The sequence below is a fragment of the Mobula hypostoma genome, chromosome 8, assembly GCF_963921235.1.
Source record: "Mobula hypostoma chromosome 8, sMobHyp1.1, whole genome shotgun sequence".
Classification (NCBI taxonomy): Eukaryota; Metazoa; Chordata; class Chondrichthyes; order Myliobatiformes; family Myliobatidae; genus Mobula; species Mobula hypostoma.
In genome coordinates, this window is record NC_086104.1 from 4,210,399 (window position 1) to 4,228,768 (window position 18,370).

Sequence of the window (18,370 nt, forward strand, 5' to 3'; positions counted from 1 at the left end):
GCTGCACACTCTCTCTCTCTTTTTAAAAGCACAGTCCATATTGCATAACTCAGGATATCGTCACAATACCAAATTGAACAACTCTTATCTGCCCACATTCTGCTGAACTGCTTCTCTCCCCTTTCCAAATCTCCACTTCCTTCCTGTAACGTGGTCACCAGAAATCCAATTGGCCATCAGCAGGGGAATGGAGGGTCACCGAGCCTAGGCAGAATAGCAGTTGATCATGGACTAGATGCCCAGAGTGCTCTGTGACTCCCTGGGGTCCTGTTATTGACTGTAAATGGTAGAGTTGCACAACTTAGCATTCCAGTATCAAAATTCCATTGTTTAATTAATAAATACACACAGAATTTTATTTCATCAAATTAAGATACTCTGACAGTAATATGAATACTTGCAAGCAAGCTGCACACTGCTTTTCTTGTCAAAATTAATCATTTGCAATTTTTACACAATACAAATTAAGGGAGTAAACTCTTTTTCTACCAGCAGGAAACATGCCTCATTAGTAGGCAGCGTCGATCCCAGGGGATCATGGGTTTGTCCCTCTGGTGGACTGTGTCCTCTCCAGGATGCAAGCCTGGGTGGGAAGGTTTGAAGAACCGGCTGTTGCCCATGCAGCAGGTTCTCCCCTCCACATCACTGATGTCGTCCAAGGGAAGGGCAAGCGCCGATACAGCTTGGTACCAGTGTCGTTGCAGAGGTTGCCAGAGTGAAGTTGTAGACAACATCAAACTGCCTTAGGGACCCCAGATTTCTTCCTCAGGGTTTACTCCCAAAGCCTTCCCCATGGGTGGGTATGGCTGCAAGGCAGTGGAGGTTTAAAATCAGAGGTTTTCTTCGCCCAGGCGGACTGCTGTCCAAGGCTGACAAGCCCCACCTACCCGAACACAAGTCATATTACAGCACTAATTGAGCTTAAAACTCAACCACTTTCTCATAGGATTGGCAGTTGACAAGGTTTCACGTTACAGCAAATTTGCAATGTGTTCTGTCTTCAACAAATGCTACCTTTCCACCCCCCACCCCATTTCCCTGTAAGATGGGGGTTATCTGTATTTCATTTACAAAACACTCTATAAAGTTAGCAAATGATATCTATTTTCTTGGGTTCCTTTAAGGTTGTCATAGCCAGGTGGGTGTTAGGGTGGGGTGATGGTTTAGTGGGGATAAGCTCCCATTCCCTAATAAATGCTCCCAGTATTGTACATGTCAAATAGCCTCTGACAACCAAGTTCAGCTTCTTGTCATTACCTGTGGCTTACCTACTGAGTCCAGTGAAACCATTTCTACTGACAGGAGAAGGGGTAAGGGCAGTTTACTGCTGTCTTAAAACCAATCGCTTCAGGAGATGGGACTTGTCAGCTGAAGTTGGCAGTTCATAGAGAAGGAAAACTCTGATCTCAAACCTCTGCTGCCTCATGACTGTACCCACTCATGGGGAAATCATTGGGAGTAACCCTGAGGAAAATCCAGATCTGGAGTTTTTAAGGCCACTACATTGAGCTCAATGCTGACAGGCAACTCCTGCGACACCACTGGTGCTGAACGGTATCGGTCTCTGCTGTTCATTTGGATTTATGTGCTGTGTGGAGAGGGGGAACCCGCTGCCCAGGCAACAACTTACTCTCCATTTCGTACTGTCGTGGCTTTCTGACTGGCGTGTGTATCCAACGTAGACAGCTGGAATGCAACATCCATGGTCGACCCAGATCAACGGATGGGGGGCTCCATCTTCCCAAGTCGGATCAGGACATTTAGAAAATGTTTCAGTCCATCCTTTATGGATGTAGGAAGCAGGGTAAATCTAATCCAGTCTATTCATTGTATTTGGAGTTTCAGAAGCCATTCAATAAGCACAGATACTGCACAATTTTAAAGGATTGTCAGGTAGTGGAGACAGACATAAATGGGTCATTTCTGGAGGAAGGAATGTTGGTGTTGAACAAAGCGATTGCCCCGTCTGTACCTGTTCTCACTGATGTAGAGGAGGCCCAGGTGCAACCACTAATGCTGGAGGAGATGCAATAATGCCCACCTCATAGGGGAAGGGCTGTTTCAGGCCCTGGATGGTGCTGAGGGTGGACGTGGAAGTGAAGCCAATTTGGTTTCAGTTTTGTTGTGGGCCAAATATCATTCAATGGAAAAGAGGAGGTGGAGGATATTGTCAGGACTCAGGGGACTGAGTTATGGAGAGTGGTTGAGCAGGTTGGGGCTTTATTCATTGCAGTGTAGGAGACTGAGGGGTGTATAAAATCACAAGGGGCAGAGATACTCAATGTGTAGAGTATTTTTCCCAGAACTAGAGAGTACAGGTTTAAGGTGAGAGGGGAGAGGTTTAATAGGAACCTGAGGGGCAGTGTTTCTATCCGGAGAGTGGTCAGTATATGAAATGAACTGCCAGGGCGAGTGGTTGAGGCAGATACATTAATGTTATTTAAAATGGCCTGTTTCCTTGCTGTTTGACTGTGAATTTGTGATGGGTTTGATCTCCTACAGTTGCAGGAGAAGCCCCTGGAGATGGAAAGAAATGGGTGGGGAGAGATGGCAGACCAGGAAGTGATCCCTGTGGAAAGCAGAAAGGGGCGGGGAGGGGAAGATGTGGTGAGTGTAAGATCATGTTGTAGTTGGTGGAAGTTGAGAGGTGTGACGTTCTGGAGTCCCGTGTGCTGATTTTTACCAGCGAGAAGCACACACATATTTAATAACCTGCTGCTACTGCTGAAGAATTATTTTTAGTCACTGGGCACGTTTGATGATGGCATATTCAGCTGTTTCCTCGGTGACTTCAATTTTTGGAGCTGTCTTCTGCCGTAGGAACTGAATATCAGCATAAAACATCTCTGATTGCTCTGACTGGAACAGAAAAACAGACATTTACTGTACTGAAACAAACCTCTCACCCCCTGGTTTATATCTGACCAATCCCCACAGGACATTGCTATGTTCGGCTGCTAAAGACTGTTTAACTTCATGGATCTTAGGCACCAGATATACTGACGGTGCAATTAGTTTGAAACAACACACACACAATCCTGGAGGAATTCATTAGTTCAGGCAGCATCTATGGAGAGGAATAAACAGTCAATGTTTTAGTTCATGAACTCTTCATCGGGGCTGGGAAAAAAGAGGGCAGAAGCCAGAATAAAACGGGTAGAAGGGAGATGGAGGAACACAAGATGGCAGGTGATAGGTGAGTCCAGGTTAGAGGGGAGGGTGAGAGAGGTGGGGTTAAGGGATGATGTGAGAAGCTGGGAAGCGATAGGTGGAAGTGGCAAGGGACTGAAGAAGAAGGAACCTGATAGGAAAGGACAGTAGAAAATAGACAATAGGTGCAGGAGTAGGCCATTTGGCCCTTCGAGCCAGCACCGCCATTCACTGTGATCATGGCTGATCATCCACTATCAGTATCCAGTTCCTGGCCTGTCCCCATAACCTTTGATTCCGCTATCTTTAAGAGCTCTATCCATCTCTTTCTTGAAAGCATCCAGAGACTTGGCCTCCACAGCGTTCTGGGGCAGAGCATTCCATATATCCACCACTCTCTGGGTGAAAAAGTTTTTCCTCAACTCTGTTCTAAATGGCCTACCCCTAATTCCTAAACTGTGGCCTCTGGTTCCGGACTCGCCCATCAGCGGGAACATGCTTCCTGCCTGCAGCGTGTCCAATCCCTTAATAATCTTGTATGTTTCAATAAGATCCCCTCCCAGCCTTCTAAATTCCAGAGTATACAAGCCCAGTCGCTCCAATTTTTCGACATATGACAGTCCCGCCATCCTGGGAATTAACCTTGTGAACCTACACTGCACTCCCTCAATAGCAAGAATGTCCTTCCTCAAATTTGGAGACCAAAACTGCACACAGTACTCCAGGTGTGGTCTCACCAGGGCCCCGTACAACTGCAGAAGGACCTTTTTGCTCTTATACTCAATTCCCCTTGTTATGAAGGCCAGCATGCCATTAGCTTTCTTCACTGCCTGCTGTACTTGCATGCTTGCTTTCAGTGACTGATGTACAAGAACACCTAGAGCTCGTTGTGCTTCCCCTTTTCCTAACTTGATTCCATTTAGATAATAATCTGCCTTCCTGTTCTTACCACCAAAGTGGATAACCTCACATTTATCCACATTAAACTGCATCTGCCCACTCACCCAGCCTGTCCAAGTCACCCTGCATTCTCATAACATCCTCATCACATTTCACACTGCCACCCAACTTTGTGTCATCGGCAAATTTGCTAATGTTACTTTTAATTCTCTCATCTAAATTATTAGTATATATTGTAAACAGCTGTGGTCCCAGCACTGAACCCTGTGGTACCCCACTGGTCACCGCCTGCCATTCCGAAAGGGAGCCGTTAATCGCTACTCTTTGTTTTCTGTCAGCCAGCCAATTTTCAGTCCATGTCAGTACTCTGCCCCCAATACCATGTGCCCCAATTTTGCCCACTAATCTCCTATGTGGGACTTTATCAAAGGCTTTCTGAAAGTCCAGGTACACTGCATCCACTGGCTCTCCCTTGTCCATTTTCATAGTTACATCCTCAAAAAATTTCAGAAGATTAGTCAAGCACGATTTCCCCTTTGTAAATCCACGCCATCTCGGACTGATCCTGTTACTGCTATCCAGATGTGTCGTAATTTCATCTTTTATAATTGACTCCAGCATCTTTCCCACCACTGATGTCAGGCTAACCAGTCTATAATTCCCTATTTTCTCTCTTCCTCCCTTCTTGAAGAGAGGGACAACATTAGCCACCCTCCAATCCACAGGAACTGATCCTGAATCTATAGAACATTGGAAAATGATTACCAATGCATCCAGGATTTCTAAAGCCACCTCCTTAAGTACCCTGGGATGCAGACCATCAGGTCCCGGGGACTTATCAGCCTTCAGACCCAACAGCCTATCCAATGCCATTTCCTGCCTAATATAAATTTCCTTCCATTCATCCATTACCCTAGGTCCTTTGGTCACTATTACATCTGGGAGATTGTTTGTGTCTTCCCTAGTGAAGACAGATCCAAAGTACCTGTTCAACTCATCTGCCATTTCCTTGTTCCCCATAATAAATTCACCCGTTTCTGTCTTCAAGGGCCCAATTTTGGTCTTAACTATTTTTTTCCTTTTCACATACCATAAGAAGCTTTTACTATCCTCCTTTATATACTTGGCTAGTTTACCTTCGTACCTCATTTTTTCTCCGCATATTGCCTTTTTAGTTACCTTCTGTTGCTCTTTAAAAGTTTCCCAATCCTCCAGCTTCCCACTCATCTTTGCTATGTTATACATCTTCTCTTTTATTTTTATACTGTCCTTTACTTCCCTTGTCAGCCACAGCCTCCCCTTAGTCCCCTTAGGATCTTTCTTCCTCTTTGGAATGAACTGATCCTGCACCTTCCGCCTTATTCCCAGAAACACTTGCCATTGCTGTTCCACTGTCATCCTGCTAGGGTATTGTTCCATTGAACTTTGGCCAGCTCCTCCCTCATTGCCCCATAGTTCCCTTCGTTCAACTGTAATACTGACACTTCCGAGTTTTCCTTCTCCCTCTCAAATTGTAGATTAAAACTTATTATATTATGGTCACTACCTCCTAATGGCTCCTTTACCTCGAGGTCCCTGATCAAATCCGGTTCACTGCACAACACTAGGACAGTAGACTATAAATAAAGGCTGGGGAACTGGAGGGAGAAGGTGTAGGTGATGGGCAGATTATTATGTAATTCACTTCCAATTCTCTTTGTTCTATTAGTGCTTAATAAAACAATTTTGGAGCAACAGGTTTTGGGACTCTTTCCTGATTTCCGAAGGAATTTTGGATTAAAACATTAGAATCCAACACCTCCCTTTCATCTCGTACAGTCATCGAGTCGTACAGCAGGGAAATACGGCCATGCTGATCTTTTCCCGATCGACTGAATTCCCTCTCTACCTTATATTTGAGTGCCTGTTTAAATGTCTCTAAAATTTAATGATTGTATCTGACTCCAAAACCATCTCAGGCAGAGATTTGTAGATATTAACCAGATTTTTTAAGTGTGCTAAGTGCTCATATCTCATTCAAAACTCCTTCCTCTCATATTAAACCCATGAACACTTGCTTTTGAAGCCACCAGCATGGGACAAGAAAGTTTCTGACATTTTACTTTATTCAATATCGTAATAATCGTTCCAGCACCAGTCTCGATGGTACATCACTGACCACCCTACGACCGCGAATAAGTAAAGCATCCCCCACCACAACCCTCTGCCTCCCAATGTTGGATCCAACTGGGATGTTTGCTTTGCATTCCATTTGCCTTCATTTTCCAGACCAGCCTCTCATTGAGGACCTTTCCAAATGCCTTGCTAATGTCCATTTAAAATTGCAGGGTGTGTTGTAAAACAGAAAGACCTAAGGGTACAAGTATCCAATTCCCTGAAGGTGGTGACTCGGGTAGATATGGTGGTGAAGAAAGCTTTACTACATCTGCGTTATTAGTCAAGACATTGAGTGTTCAAGTTGGGTCCTCACAGTTGCTTGGTATAATTGAGAAGGGCTGATGAGGTCAAAGTTGATGAGTCAATAGATCAAAGTTCAAGGTAAATTTATTATCAAAGTACATTTACGTCACCATATACAACCATGAGGGCATTCACAGAAAATGCAAAGAAACAAAACAGAGTCAATGAAAGTCCTCACCCAACAGGATGGGCAAACAACCAATGTGTAAATTAAAACATGAGGCGAAGAGACCAGTTCTGGTCGCCTCACTACAGGAAGGATGTGGAAACCATCGAAAGGGTGCAGAGGAGATTTACAAGGATGTTGCCTGGACTGGGGAGCATGACTTATGAAAACAGGTTGAGTGAACTCGGCCTTTTCTCCTTGGAGTGACGGAGGATGAGAGGTGACCTGATAGAGGTGTATAAGATGATGAGAGACATTGATCATGTGGATAGTCAGAGGCTTTTTCCCAGGGCTGAAATGGTTGCCACAAGAGGACACAGGTTTAATGTGCTGGGGAGTAGGTACAGAGGAGATGTCAGGGGTAAGTTTTTTACACAGAGAGCGGTGAGTGTGTGGAATGGGCTGCCAGCTACGGTGGTGGAGGCGGATACAATAGGGTCTTTTAAGAGACTTTTGAATAGGTAAATGGAGCTTAGAAAAATAGAGGGCTATGGGTAAGCCTAGTAATTTCTAAGGTAGGGACATGTTCAGCACAACGTTGTGGGCCGAAGGGCCTGTATTGTGCTGTAGGTTTTTGATCTTTCTGTGTCTTTGAAAGTGAGTCCATAGCTTGTGGGAACAGTTCAGTGATGGGGCAAGTGAAGTTATAAGACCATAAGAACATAAGATTAGTAGACAAGATTTTAATCCAATTATGAAACATACATTAAGAATTTGGTTTCAGTTTCTTAGATTTTTTGAGTTAAATAATTTTATTCTTTCTAGTAATATCCATCTCAATTTTTTTTAACCATCAATATTGGATAAGGCCTTTTTAAATTGGAAAATGAAGGGAATAGTAACTTTTTCAGATTTGTTTTTAGGGGATTGTTCAATGTCTTTTTCTCAGTTAGTGGATAAATATGATTTATCTAATGTACATTTTTTTAGATATTTACAAATTAGGAATTTTTTACGTGGTTTGTTGCCAAATAAACCTTCTGCTTATCCGCCTAATATGACAAATGCTCTCATTCAGTTTAAACCATTCAAAAAAGGTTGATAGCTATAATACATAGCTATAGAGGGGAGGAGAAGATGGCAACACGACGCAGTGCGTGTGGCCGCTCCGAAATGATATCGTATTTGTGAATTAGGTACCGTGCACAATCCTGATTTGATGGAGACAGCCGTGAGAAGCACAGAGGAATATCTGGAGAAACTTCTGAAATGCCCGCTTCGATTTGATTTATTACTCTTCCAATTATTTTATTTTTTTCAAAGTTTTAGATTTAATCAGAAAGTCTTTCCTATTTTTTTGGTTGTATCCTCCGAATGGACTTCCCAGTCTCCCTTTTTTTAGTGCAGTGTTTTTTTTTCCCTTTCATTTTAAATTTAAAGTTTTTTTCCTCTCTTTATGAATTGATAAGAGGAGAATTAAGTGTCCTTTTTTATTATATCTTGCATATTTGCTTATTACTATGTATGATTATGATAATATGTATTTCATCTTTTGTTTATATTGTTGCTGATATATATATATATTTGAGATAATTCTCCTCTTGTCTGTATATATGTTTTCTCTAAATCAATAAAAAGATTAATAAAGAAGAGAGGTAATGTTGCAGCTATATAGGACCCTGGTCAGACCCCACTTCAAGTACTGTGCTCAGTTCTGGTCGCCTCACTACAGGAAGGATGTGGAAGCCATAGAAAGGGTGCAGAGGAGATTTACAAGGATGTTGCCTGGATTGGGGAGCATGCCTTATGAGAATAGGTTGAGTGAACTCGGCCTTTTCTCCTTGGAGCGACGGAGGATGAGAGGTGACCTGGTAGAGGTGCATAAGATGATGAGAGGCATTGATCGTGTGGATCGTCAGAGGCTTTTTCCCAGGGCTGAAATGGTTGCCATAAGAGGACACAGGTTTAAGGTGCTGGGGTGTAGGTAGAGAGGAGATGTCAGGGGTAAGTTTTTTACACAGAGTAGTGAATACGTGGAATGGGCTGCCAGCAACGGTGGTGGAGGCGGATATGATAGGGTCTTTTAAGAGACTTTTGGATAGTTAAATAGAGCTTAGAAAAATAGAGGGCTATATGTAAGCCCAATAATTTCTATGGTAGGGACATGTTCAGCACAACTTTGTGGGCCGAAGGGCCTGTATTGTGCTGTAGGTTTTCTATGTTTCTATGTACTGTTTTTGAGTCTGGAGGTCCTGGTGTGGATGCTACACAGCCTCCTCCCTGACGGGTGTGGGACAAAAAGTCCATGAGCAGGGTGGGTGGGATCCTTTATGATGTTACTGGCCCTGTTCCAGCACCTTTCTGTATCTATGTCCTTGATGGAGGGTAGCTGGTGCTGGTGACGTGTTGGACAGTTTGGACTGCCTGTTGTAGATTGTTCCTGTCCGCAGCAGAGCAGTTTCTGTACCGTGCAGTGATGCAGTTTGGTAGGACGCCCCTACTGTACATCTGTAGAATGACGTGAGTATGGATGTGCAAAGTCCAGCCCTCTTCAGCCCCCTCAGAAAGTAGAGGTGAAATAGGCGAGTAGAGGAGAGTAGAAATAGTCTTATAACAGTGGGGTGGAAGGGCCTGTTCCTACTGCTAATTCATATTAGAGTCTGAATTAAATGTCAAAGAGGAAGTAATGGTGTTTATTTAACAGATGTTCAATACCTGATTTATTAGGAAGTAAAAGTGTTCATGGAAAACATTTCTCAATGTTATATTGTATAAAGTTACTTACCACAGTGACATTTGTGGGCCCCTGTGTATTCTTCTCCGTTTCAGCTGAAATAAAATGAGAATTTGTTTGAGAGTTGCCACACAGGAATGATAATTGAACTGAAATCACATTGTGATGAAAAGTCTTCCATTCATGCTTAGCAAGTGCATTCAGATAGGGACAGCAAACTGCAGAACATGCTATCTGAAGCATTTCCCATCGGAGCCTCCACAGGGGCATGGCAAGCAAGACTCGCATGTGACTCAAAGGGCAGAGTTGATTGCTTTTGTGTTATTCAGGCTGCTTTTAGCCTTAATTGGGGAACGAAAGCCAAAACTGTAAACAGTAAGATAGAGGAGCAGAATTAGGCTATTCAACTCATCAGGTCTATTTGACCATTCCATCATGGCTGATTTATTATCCCTCTCAACCCTGTTCGTCAGCTTTTCTGCACAACCTTTGATGCCATTACTAATCAAGAACATGTTAACCTCCACTTTAAATATACCCAATGACTCGGCCTCCACAACAATTGGATCTGTGGCAGTAAATTCCACAGATTCATCACCCTCTGCTGAAGGAATTCCTCCTCTAAAGGAGAATTCCTTATATTATGAGACTGTTCTCTCTGATCCTAGATTCCCATCACAGAAGGAAGCATCCTCTCCACATCCACATTATCAAGGCCTTTCAATATTTGATAGGTTTCAATGAGATCTCCCCTCATTCTTCCAAACTTCAGCATGAACTGGCCCAGAGCTATCAAACTCTCCTCGTACATTATTATGTTCATATTTGGAGTCATTCTGTCGAATCTCCTCTAGACCCTGTCCAATACCAGCACATCCTTTCTCAGATAAGGGGCACAATACTCCAAATGTGTCTGTCCAATACCTTATATAATACCCAGCATTACATCCTTGCTTTTATGTTCCAGCTCTTGCGAAATGTATGCTAACATTATATTTCCCATCCTCACACCAACGTAACTTGTAAGTTAGCCTTTACGGTATCCCAAACAAGGACTCCCAAGTCCCTTTGCACCTCCAATTTATGAATTTTCTCTTATTTAGAAAATAGTCTGTCTTTCTTGCTTCTACCAAAGTGCATGACCATAGACTATCTGTCTAAGTCCTTCTGTAGCTTCTCTGCTTCTTGAACACCACCTGCCCCTCCTTTGTATAGTTCTCAAACTTGGTCACAAAACAATCAATTCCATCATCAAATTTATTGACAAATAGTATAATGTGAAAATAATCAGTCCTAATACAAACCCGCGTGGAACACCACTCATCACCAGCAGCCAATTGGAAAAGGCCCCCTTTATTCCTATTCTTTGCCTCCAACCAGTCAGCCAATGCTCTATCCATGCCAATATCTGTCCTGTAAGACCATGGGTTCTTATCTTGTTTAGCTAGTGTGCAGCACCTTGCAGACGGATTCTTCTGTGCAAAGCTGATTTCAGTTGGCTTTCCAATTGGGAGTAAAGGATGAATTAAAGAACTTACTGTATGTCCTGTAGTTTGCTCATGATCACAAGTGTGAGTTCAGCCAAGGTCAAGTGGATGAGAAACATAGAAACATAGAAAGCCTACAGCACAATACAGGCCCTTCGGCTCACAAAGCCCTGCTAAATATGTCCTTACTATAGATATTACCCAGGGTTACCCATAGTCCTCTATTTTTCTAAGCTCCAGGAGTCTCTTAAAAAACCTATTGTATCTGCCTCCAACACCACTGCTGGCAGCCCATTCCACGTCTCTGCTTGTATTGGTCTTGGTAGAATTCTGCCATTAATTCAACAGTAACAGTAACCACTTTTAGAGAATATGCATGAATTGAGAAATTTTTAAAGTCAGCTGGAGACTGATGGTATGCCAGGCTGTGTCAGAAGGCAGAATACACGGTGCTCTGTAGCAGGGTGTCCTCTGGTTTGAAACAGATGTTGATGCTTACATTTGGATTGTCTGGATACAGGATCTGATTGGAATTGAGGCCTTAATAGAGTGGAGATTTCCACTCTATTTCTATACCTTGGTATGGTCTGCGTGTACGGGTGTCTGTTATTGAATCTTTATCCTTCTCTATTTCAGAGGATGAGGAATGTTTATTTGTCTGCATATATTGAAGAGAAGTGAAAAGGCAGGACTGGAGTTGCTGTTGAGGATGATGAAACAGTTGATTACTCCCTTGTCCTGCATTGCGCATCATTGTTGAACATAACTATCATGTGAAGTAATTCCCAATATGAGCACTGAAATGAACTTTTTACCTGTAACTGTGGCATGCACTGTGTTCAGATCTTCAGTAGAGCACCTGGGGAAATGGTGAAGATCATGTTAGTGAATTAGTTATAGATGGATGTTAACGTCTTAGAAACAACTTAACAACTTGAGAAGTTAAAGTGGTCAGATTATCTTTATCTATAATGAAGTTTTGTGAAAGTAACGGTTGTCTGTTTCATGTTGGTTTTAGTACTCCTGATAGAATTGGATTACTCTTATCCTCAATATATGACACAACAGGGTTGCCAAGACTAAGATAAGAATGGCCTAGATGATTTTAATAAAAGGGGAGATTCTGCAGATGCTGGAAATCCAAGGTAATACATACAAAATGCAGAAGGTAAGGCAGCATCTATGGAGAGGAATAAACTGTTGACATTTCAGGATGAGACCATTCATTAGGATTGGAATGGAATGGGGAAGATGCCAGAATAAAAAGGTGGGGAGAGGGGAAGGAGGACAAACTGATAGTAGAGATGAGGTATAAGCAAGTCAGCTCGGGTATCTGGTCAGCACAGAGGCTGTTAATATGGGTATATTGGATGGAGTCATGCTGTACAGAAACAGGTCCTCCAGCCCACTCTATACATACTGACCCATCTCTTCATCAATACTATTTCCAACCCTTTGTTGATGGTCCTGGTAATTCAAAGACTTGTTGAGATACTTCTCAACGGGAGTGTAGTAGTGAGCACAACGCTTTACAGTACCAGTGACCTCGGTTCAATTCCCACCACTGCCTGTAAGGAGTTTCTACGTTCTCCCCATGACCGCGTGGGTTTCCTCTGGGTGCTCCAGTTTCCTCCAACAGATGTACTGGTTGGTAGATTAATTGGTCATTGTAAATTGTCCTGTGATTAGGCCTGGGTGAGATCGAGGATTGCTCAGCAGCACGGCTCAAAGTGCCCTATCTCAATAAATGAATAAAATGTTGTGAGAGTCTCTTCCTCCACCACTCTCTCAGGCAGAGCATTCCAATCTCCAGCTGCCCTCTGGGTGGAAAAGTTGATTTTACATTCCTCTAAACTGTCTCAGCCTGAAATGTGGACTGTTTATTCCTCTCCATAGATGCTGTGAATTCCTCCAGCATTTTGTGTCCCCTCCTTCTGTCATACAAATCATTGTCTGTGTCTCAGGTTACTCGTCAACTGTCCCTGCTCAAGGGAAAACAGATCTAGACTTTCCATTCTTACCCCACAACTAAGGCGCTCCATCGCTGGTAATATCCTGGTGAACCTTCTCCACACTTTTTACATCAATGTCCCTCCATTCCTCAATTCTTGTTAGTTTCCTCACATTCATTGTATATGCCCAACTCTTCTCCTGATGTTCCAAAATACTGCATTCAATTCCATCTACCATGGCACTGCCCAGACAACCTGCTGATCAATATTCCTAAACTTCCACACCGCCAAATTTGAGTCAAGTGAGAGGACTGCCCCCGTCTGCAGATGGAGTAGCAGTAATTTTGTGCTGCTGTTAATTTTCTTCCTCCCCCCCCCCTCACAGTTTAAACTTTGAATTTTAAACTTTTATTTGCTGATTCTTGAGGGGGAACAATATGTCTGTCTATGACAAGTGGGAAGAATTTACCTGAACCCAGTGATAAAGGTAATGGGAAAGGAAAGGTGCAAAAGGAAAGATCTGATGAAATGCCATCGTGGGCTGAAGATATCGTTCGGACACTGAATTCAATTAAGGATCAGAATGGCTCAATTAAAGACCAACTGGAAAAGAACAGTAATGAAATGAAGTCATTTCTGGGAAAACTTGAAGACCTGGAAACTCAAGTTATTACACATGAAGAGGAATTGAATTAAATAAGCAAAAGTTGTCTGAAGCTACAACTCGTTTGGAAAGATATCAAAATAAGATTGTAGACCTGAAACTAGGTCTAGCTGAAAGAATATACGAATTGTTGCGCTGCAGGAAGGAGCTGAAGATGGAGATCTAACTGCTTACTTTGGTAAGCTTTTCCACACTTTATTTCCTACCATTCTATCAAAGCCGCCTGCTATAGAAAGGGCACACAGGGCGTTTACTTCGAAATTGAAGGATTCTAGTAAACCAAGATCTGTTCTGGTTTGCTTTCATCACTTTAAAATTACAGTTCAAATAATGCGACAGGCAAGAAAACAGAGTGTTTTTAGATTTATGGAGTCTCAGCTCCCTTTTTTACGAAGATTACCTGAGAGAGGTAATGGAACAAAGATCAAAATTTGCCCTGGCAATGAAACAGGCATATGATAAAAAAGTGTTTCCCTCTCTGAGGTATCCGACAAGAATTAAAGTTTTTCCTGCTAATTCTCCTCCTCATACTTTTTTTGATACAAAAGCTGCACTGGGCTTTGTTCAGGCTTTACCCGCCGCTGTTACTGATGCCACTGCTGAATGAACTATATGAAAGGTTGTTTGGCCATCTGTATATTATTCGCATTTTGGAAAGAAGACTTATGAAGGTCATTTGTATATTTCATTGAGAGACTAATTAAAGAAGACAAGGAGAGTTGTTCATTATTGCATATTGTTGGTTTACCTTTGGAAGGAAGACTTATGGCTCAAGTATGACTGTCTAAATGATCATCTGAGCATTCGACTGAGAAAAGAAGACTGAGAAAAGAAGATAAGCGGATTGGTTCCTTTAATTTAATACTTGGTTTGAGGTTTTTTTTGTTTCTTTTTCTAATCAGCTAATTGGTAGTTTTTTCCTACTAATAGGGCTTTATATATATATATATATTTGGGAGGGTTTAGTTACTTATATTATTAATTAGTATTTTTGAAAATTCAGCTGGGTCAAATATACTATTAATTTTTTTCTGTTTTATTATAACATTTTATAATTGAATCTAAAGTTTTTTTAGGGAGTTAATGTTAAACTTAAAGATGGTGCTGGTTTTTCTCTCTAAGAGATAACATTAATTTGGTTCTTTCTTGTTTATTAGATGATGGAATGTAAATGCTTTTCTTTGCTGAGACTTTATTGTCTTTTTTACAAGGTCACTTTACTCTTTTTACTAACTGAGGGGAGGGAAAGAAAATACAGTTGGAGCGATCAGTGGCTTTGAACTCTATCATAGATTGCTTGCCTTTTTCTTGGGTTTTCGGGAAAGGGGTGGGATTAGAGTTGGGGGCCTTTTCCCATTGGGTGATTCTGGGGCATGCGTATTTTCTATCTGGTTGTATTCTTCATCGCCATTTTTGATCATCCCTATTGGTATATGCTCTGCGCATGTATAAAGTAGAATAAAATTATAGTATGGTATTTAAATGGACTAATATAATAAGTTGGAATATACGTGGTTGGAATCATCCTATTAAATGAAAAACGTCTTTTAAAATTATTAACCGGTTCCAACCTGATATAATTTTTGCTCAAGAGACACATATCAGGACGGGAGATCAAAATAGATTTTTTGGATGGTGGAATGGTTTGCAATTCCACTCTACTTCTCAGAGTAAAACAAAAGGTGTGTCTATTTTTATTAAATCTAATATTTTTATTCAAGAGGATATTGAATCAGATTCTAATGGTAGATTTTTAATTGTTAAAGGAATGATCTGTAACAGAAAAGTTGTTTTGGTTAATTTGTATGGTCCTAACTTAGATGATCCTTCTTTTTTTAAAAAGGTATTTGCTTTACTGCCTGATTTAAATGAATATATGCAGATAATGGGCAGGGATTTTAACTGCTGCTTAAATCCTATGACTGATAAGAGCTCAACCAATCAGCGACTTCCAAATCATTCCATGTCATTTATTAATTCCTTTTTGATTGATTTTGGGTTGATTGATTTGTGGAGGTATCTTCATCCTGATAATAGAGAATATTCTTTCTTCTAACATGTTTAAAAAAATATTCGAGGATCGATTATATTATAATCGATCCCCACCTCTTGCCTAGTGTTAAAAATTGTGAATATGACGCTATTGATATACATGATCATGCGCGTTTGAGTTTTTCTTTTGAATTTGATGATGTCATTCTTGCTCGCTCACCATGGCACATGTCTCAGACATTATTGCAAAACTCTGACTTTGTTAGTTTCATTTATAGGCATCCGTTAGTCTCGTGAGACCATGGATTTGCACCTTGGAAGGTTCCCAGTGCGCAGGCCTGGGTGAGGTTGTATGGAAGACTGGCAGTTGCCCATACTGCAAGTCTCCCCTCTCCACGCCCCTGATGTTATCCAAGGGAAGGGCATTAGGACCCATAAAGCTTGGCACCAGTGTCGTCGCAGAGCAATGTGTGGTTAAGTGCCTTGCTCAAGGACACAACACGCTGCCTCAGCCGAGGCTCGAACTAGTGACCTTCAGATCACTAGACGAACGCCTTAACCACTTGGCCATGTGCCAACACTCAGTTTCATTGAAACCCAGATAAAAGAATTTTTTCTTTTTAATGATATAGGGGGTATGTCTAAATTAATTATATGGGATACGTTTAAAGCATTTTTACGTGGTCAGATTATTTCTTCTTCAGCTAAACTTAAAAAACAGACTAAAGCAGAATTAGATAGAATTTCAAAACAAATTAAAGATTTAGATAATATCTATGCAATTTCCCCCAATATTGATTTATTTAAACAAAGGGTGGAACTTCAATCACAATATAACCTGTTATTAACTCATCCCATTGAAGGCTATTTGCTTAAGTTAAAGAGCCAATTTTATATGTTTGGAGATAAAAATAATAAACTGCTCACAACTCAATTAAAAATGGCTGCAGCCAAAAGACAAATCATAAAAATTCGTAGGAAAGATGGTACCTTAGCTCAGGAATATGAAGAAATTAATAAGATTTTTCAAGATTTTTATGCTGAACTTTATAAATCTCAATGTCCATCAGAGTCCTCTGAAATTAATGCTTTTTTATGAAAGATTGTTTTCCCTAAAATCTCAGCTGAGGATCAAAAAACTCTTGATGCTCAAATCACTGAAGCCGAAATTCATAAAGCTATTTTTTCAATGCAATCTGGTAAGTCCCCAGGACTTGATGGTTATCCTGTAGAATTTTATTAAAAAATTTGGAAAGTTGCTTTCTCCGTATCTGTTGGAAGTGTTTAAGGACTTACCCTCTACTTTTTATGAGGCTTCTATTTCTTTAATTCTTAAAAAAGATAAAGATCCCACTGACTGTGCTTCATATAGATCTATTTCATTACTGAATGTCGACACTAAGATTCTGTCAAAGATAATGCCAATCTGTTGGCGAATATTTTGGGTAAAATTATTTTTAAAGATCAAACAGGATTTATAAAGGGTCTCTATTCTTTTTCAAATGTTCGGAGACTAACATTATATATTTGTCATCTTTTAAAACTCCACAATGTGTTGTATCTTTGGATGCTGAAAAAGCGTTCGATCAAGTTGACTGGAAATATTTATTTAAAGTTTTAGAGAAATTTGGCTTTTGTGCTAATTTTAATAATTGGATTAAAATGATATATAAAGTCCCTGTTGCTACTGTTGTCACTAACAATTGTAGGTCTCCTTTTTTTCAGCTTTCACGGGGGACAAGGCAAGGCTGTCCATTAAGGCCTTTATTGTTTAATTTAATGTTAGAACCCCTTGCTATTGCTCTTCGTGAGACTAAAAATATCCATGGGATTTTTGTGAATGAGACCATGCATAAGATCTCTCTTTACTCTGGCGATTTATTGGTTTATATATCTAATCCTGACGTATCTATTCCTGCCTTGCTAAAATTATTTAATGAATTTGGAGATTTTTCAGGATATAAAATAAATTTCAGTAAAAGTGAATTGTTTCCTTTAAATGATTCTGTCTCTATATATGATAATACTCCTTTTAAAGTCACGGACTCTTTTAGATATTTAGGTATTATAATTACTAAAAAATATAAGGATTTCTATAAACACAAACAACAGGAATTCTGCAGATGCTGGAAATTCAAGCAACACACATCAAAGTTGCTGGTGAACACAGCAGGCCAGGCAGCATCTGTAGGAAGAGGTGCAGTCGACATTTCAGGCCGAGACCCTTCGTCAGGACTAACTGAAGGAAGAGTGAGTAAGGGATTTGAAAGTTGGAGGGGCTTTATTTTTATAAAGCCAACTTTGTTCCTTTAGTAGACTCTATGAAGTATTTATTTAGTAGATGGAGTCCACTTACATTTTCACTTGTTGGTTATATTCATATAGGTAAAATGATGATTTTACCAACATTTTTATATTTATTTCAGAATATCCCTGTTTTTTGACTAAGAAGTTTTTTGATCGGATTGATTCTATTATTTTATCTTTTATTTGGAATAATAAAAGACCAACAATTAGTAAATGTCACTTACAAAAATTGAAAAAGGATGGAGGTTTTGCTTTGCCTAATCTAAGAATGTATTATTGGTTTGTTAATGTGCGATACATGTCTTTTTGGTTATATTTGGTTGATAAGAGTGATCGGCTGATGTGGGTAGACCTGGAACTGAAAGTTGTAAAACAGTTTTATTTAACCTCGTTATTAGGAGCTACTTTACCTATACAATTAGCTAAAGTTGTTAATTTAGACCTATATCCTGTGATTAAGCATTCTTTAAAAATTTGGCTCCAGTTCTGCAATTTTTTTTAATCAAAAAATTTTAAACTTTGTAGTTTAATTTATCGAAATTACTTTTTTAAGCTTTCTTTGAATGATCCAATTTTTTTTACTTTGGAAAAATAAAGTTATTAATTCTTTTTTGAATT

General features: G+C 40.5%; 1 protein-coding gene across 1 annotated transcript in view; it reads right to left on the bottom strand.

Annotated features, from left to right (window-relative positions):
- Window positions 1–257: 257 nt before the first annotated feature.
- The window catches only part of LOC134350038 (uncharacterized), a 323,883-nt gene continuing 305,770 nt past the window's right edge, over window positions 258–18,370 (bottom strand). Inside the window, exons 6-8 of the mRNA XM_063054948.1 lie at window positions 11,653–11,696; window positions 9,402–9,445; window positions 258–2,859 (exon numbers count right to left, since the gene is read on the bottom strand). Of these exons, the coding sequence (XP_062911018.1) occupies window positions 2,743–2,859; window positions 9,402–9,445; window positions 11,653–11,696 (205 nt within the window). The 3' untranslated portion in view covers window positions 258–2,742. The remainder of the gene's footprint in view (window positions 2,860–9,401; window positions 9,446–11,652; window positions 11,697–18,370) is intronic.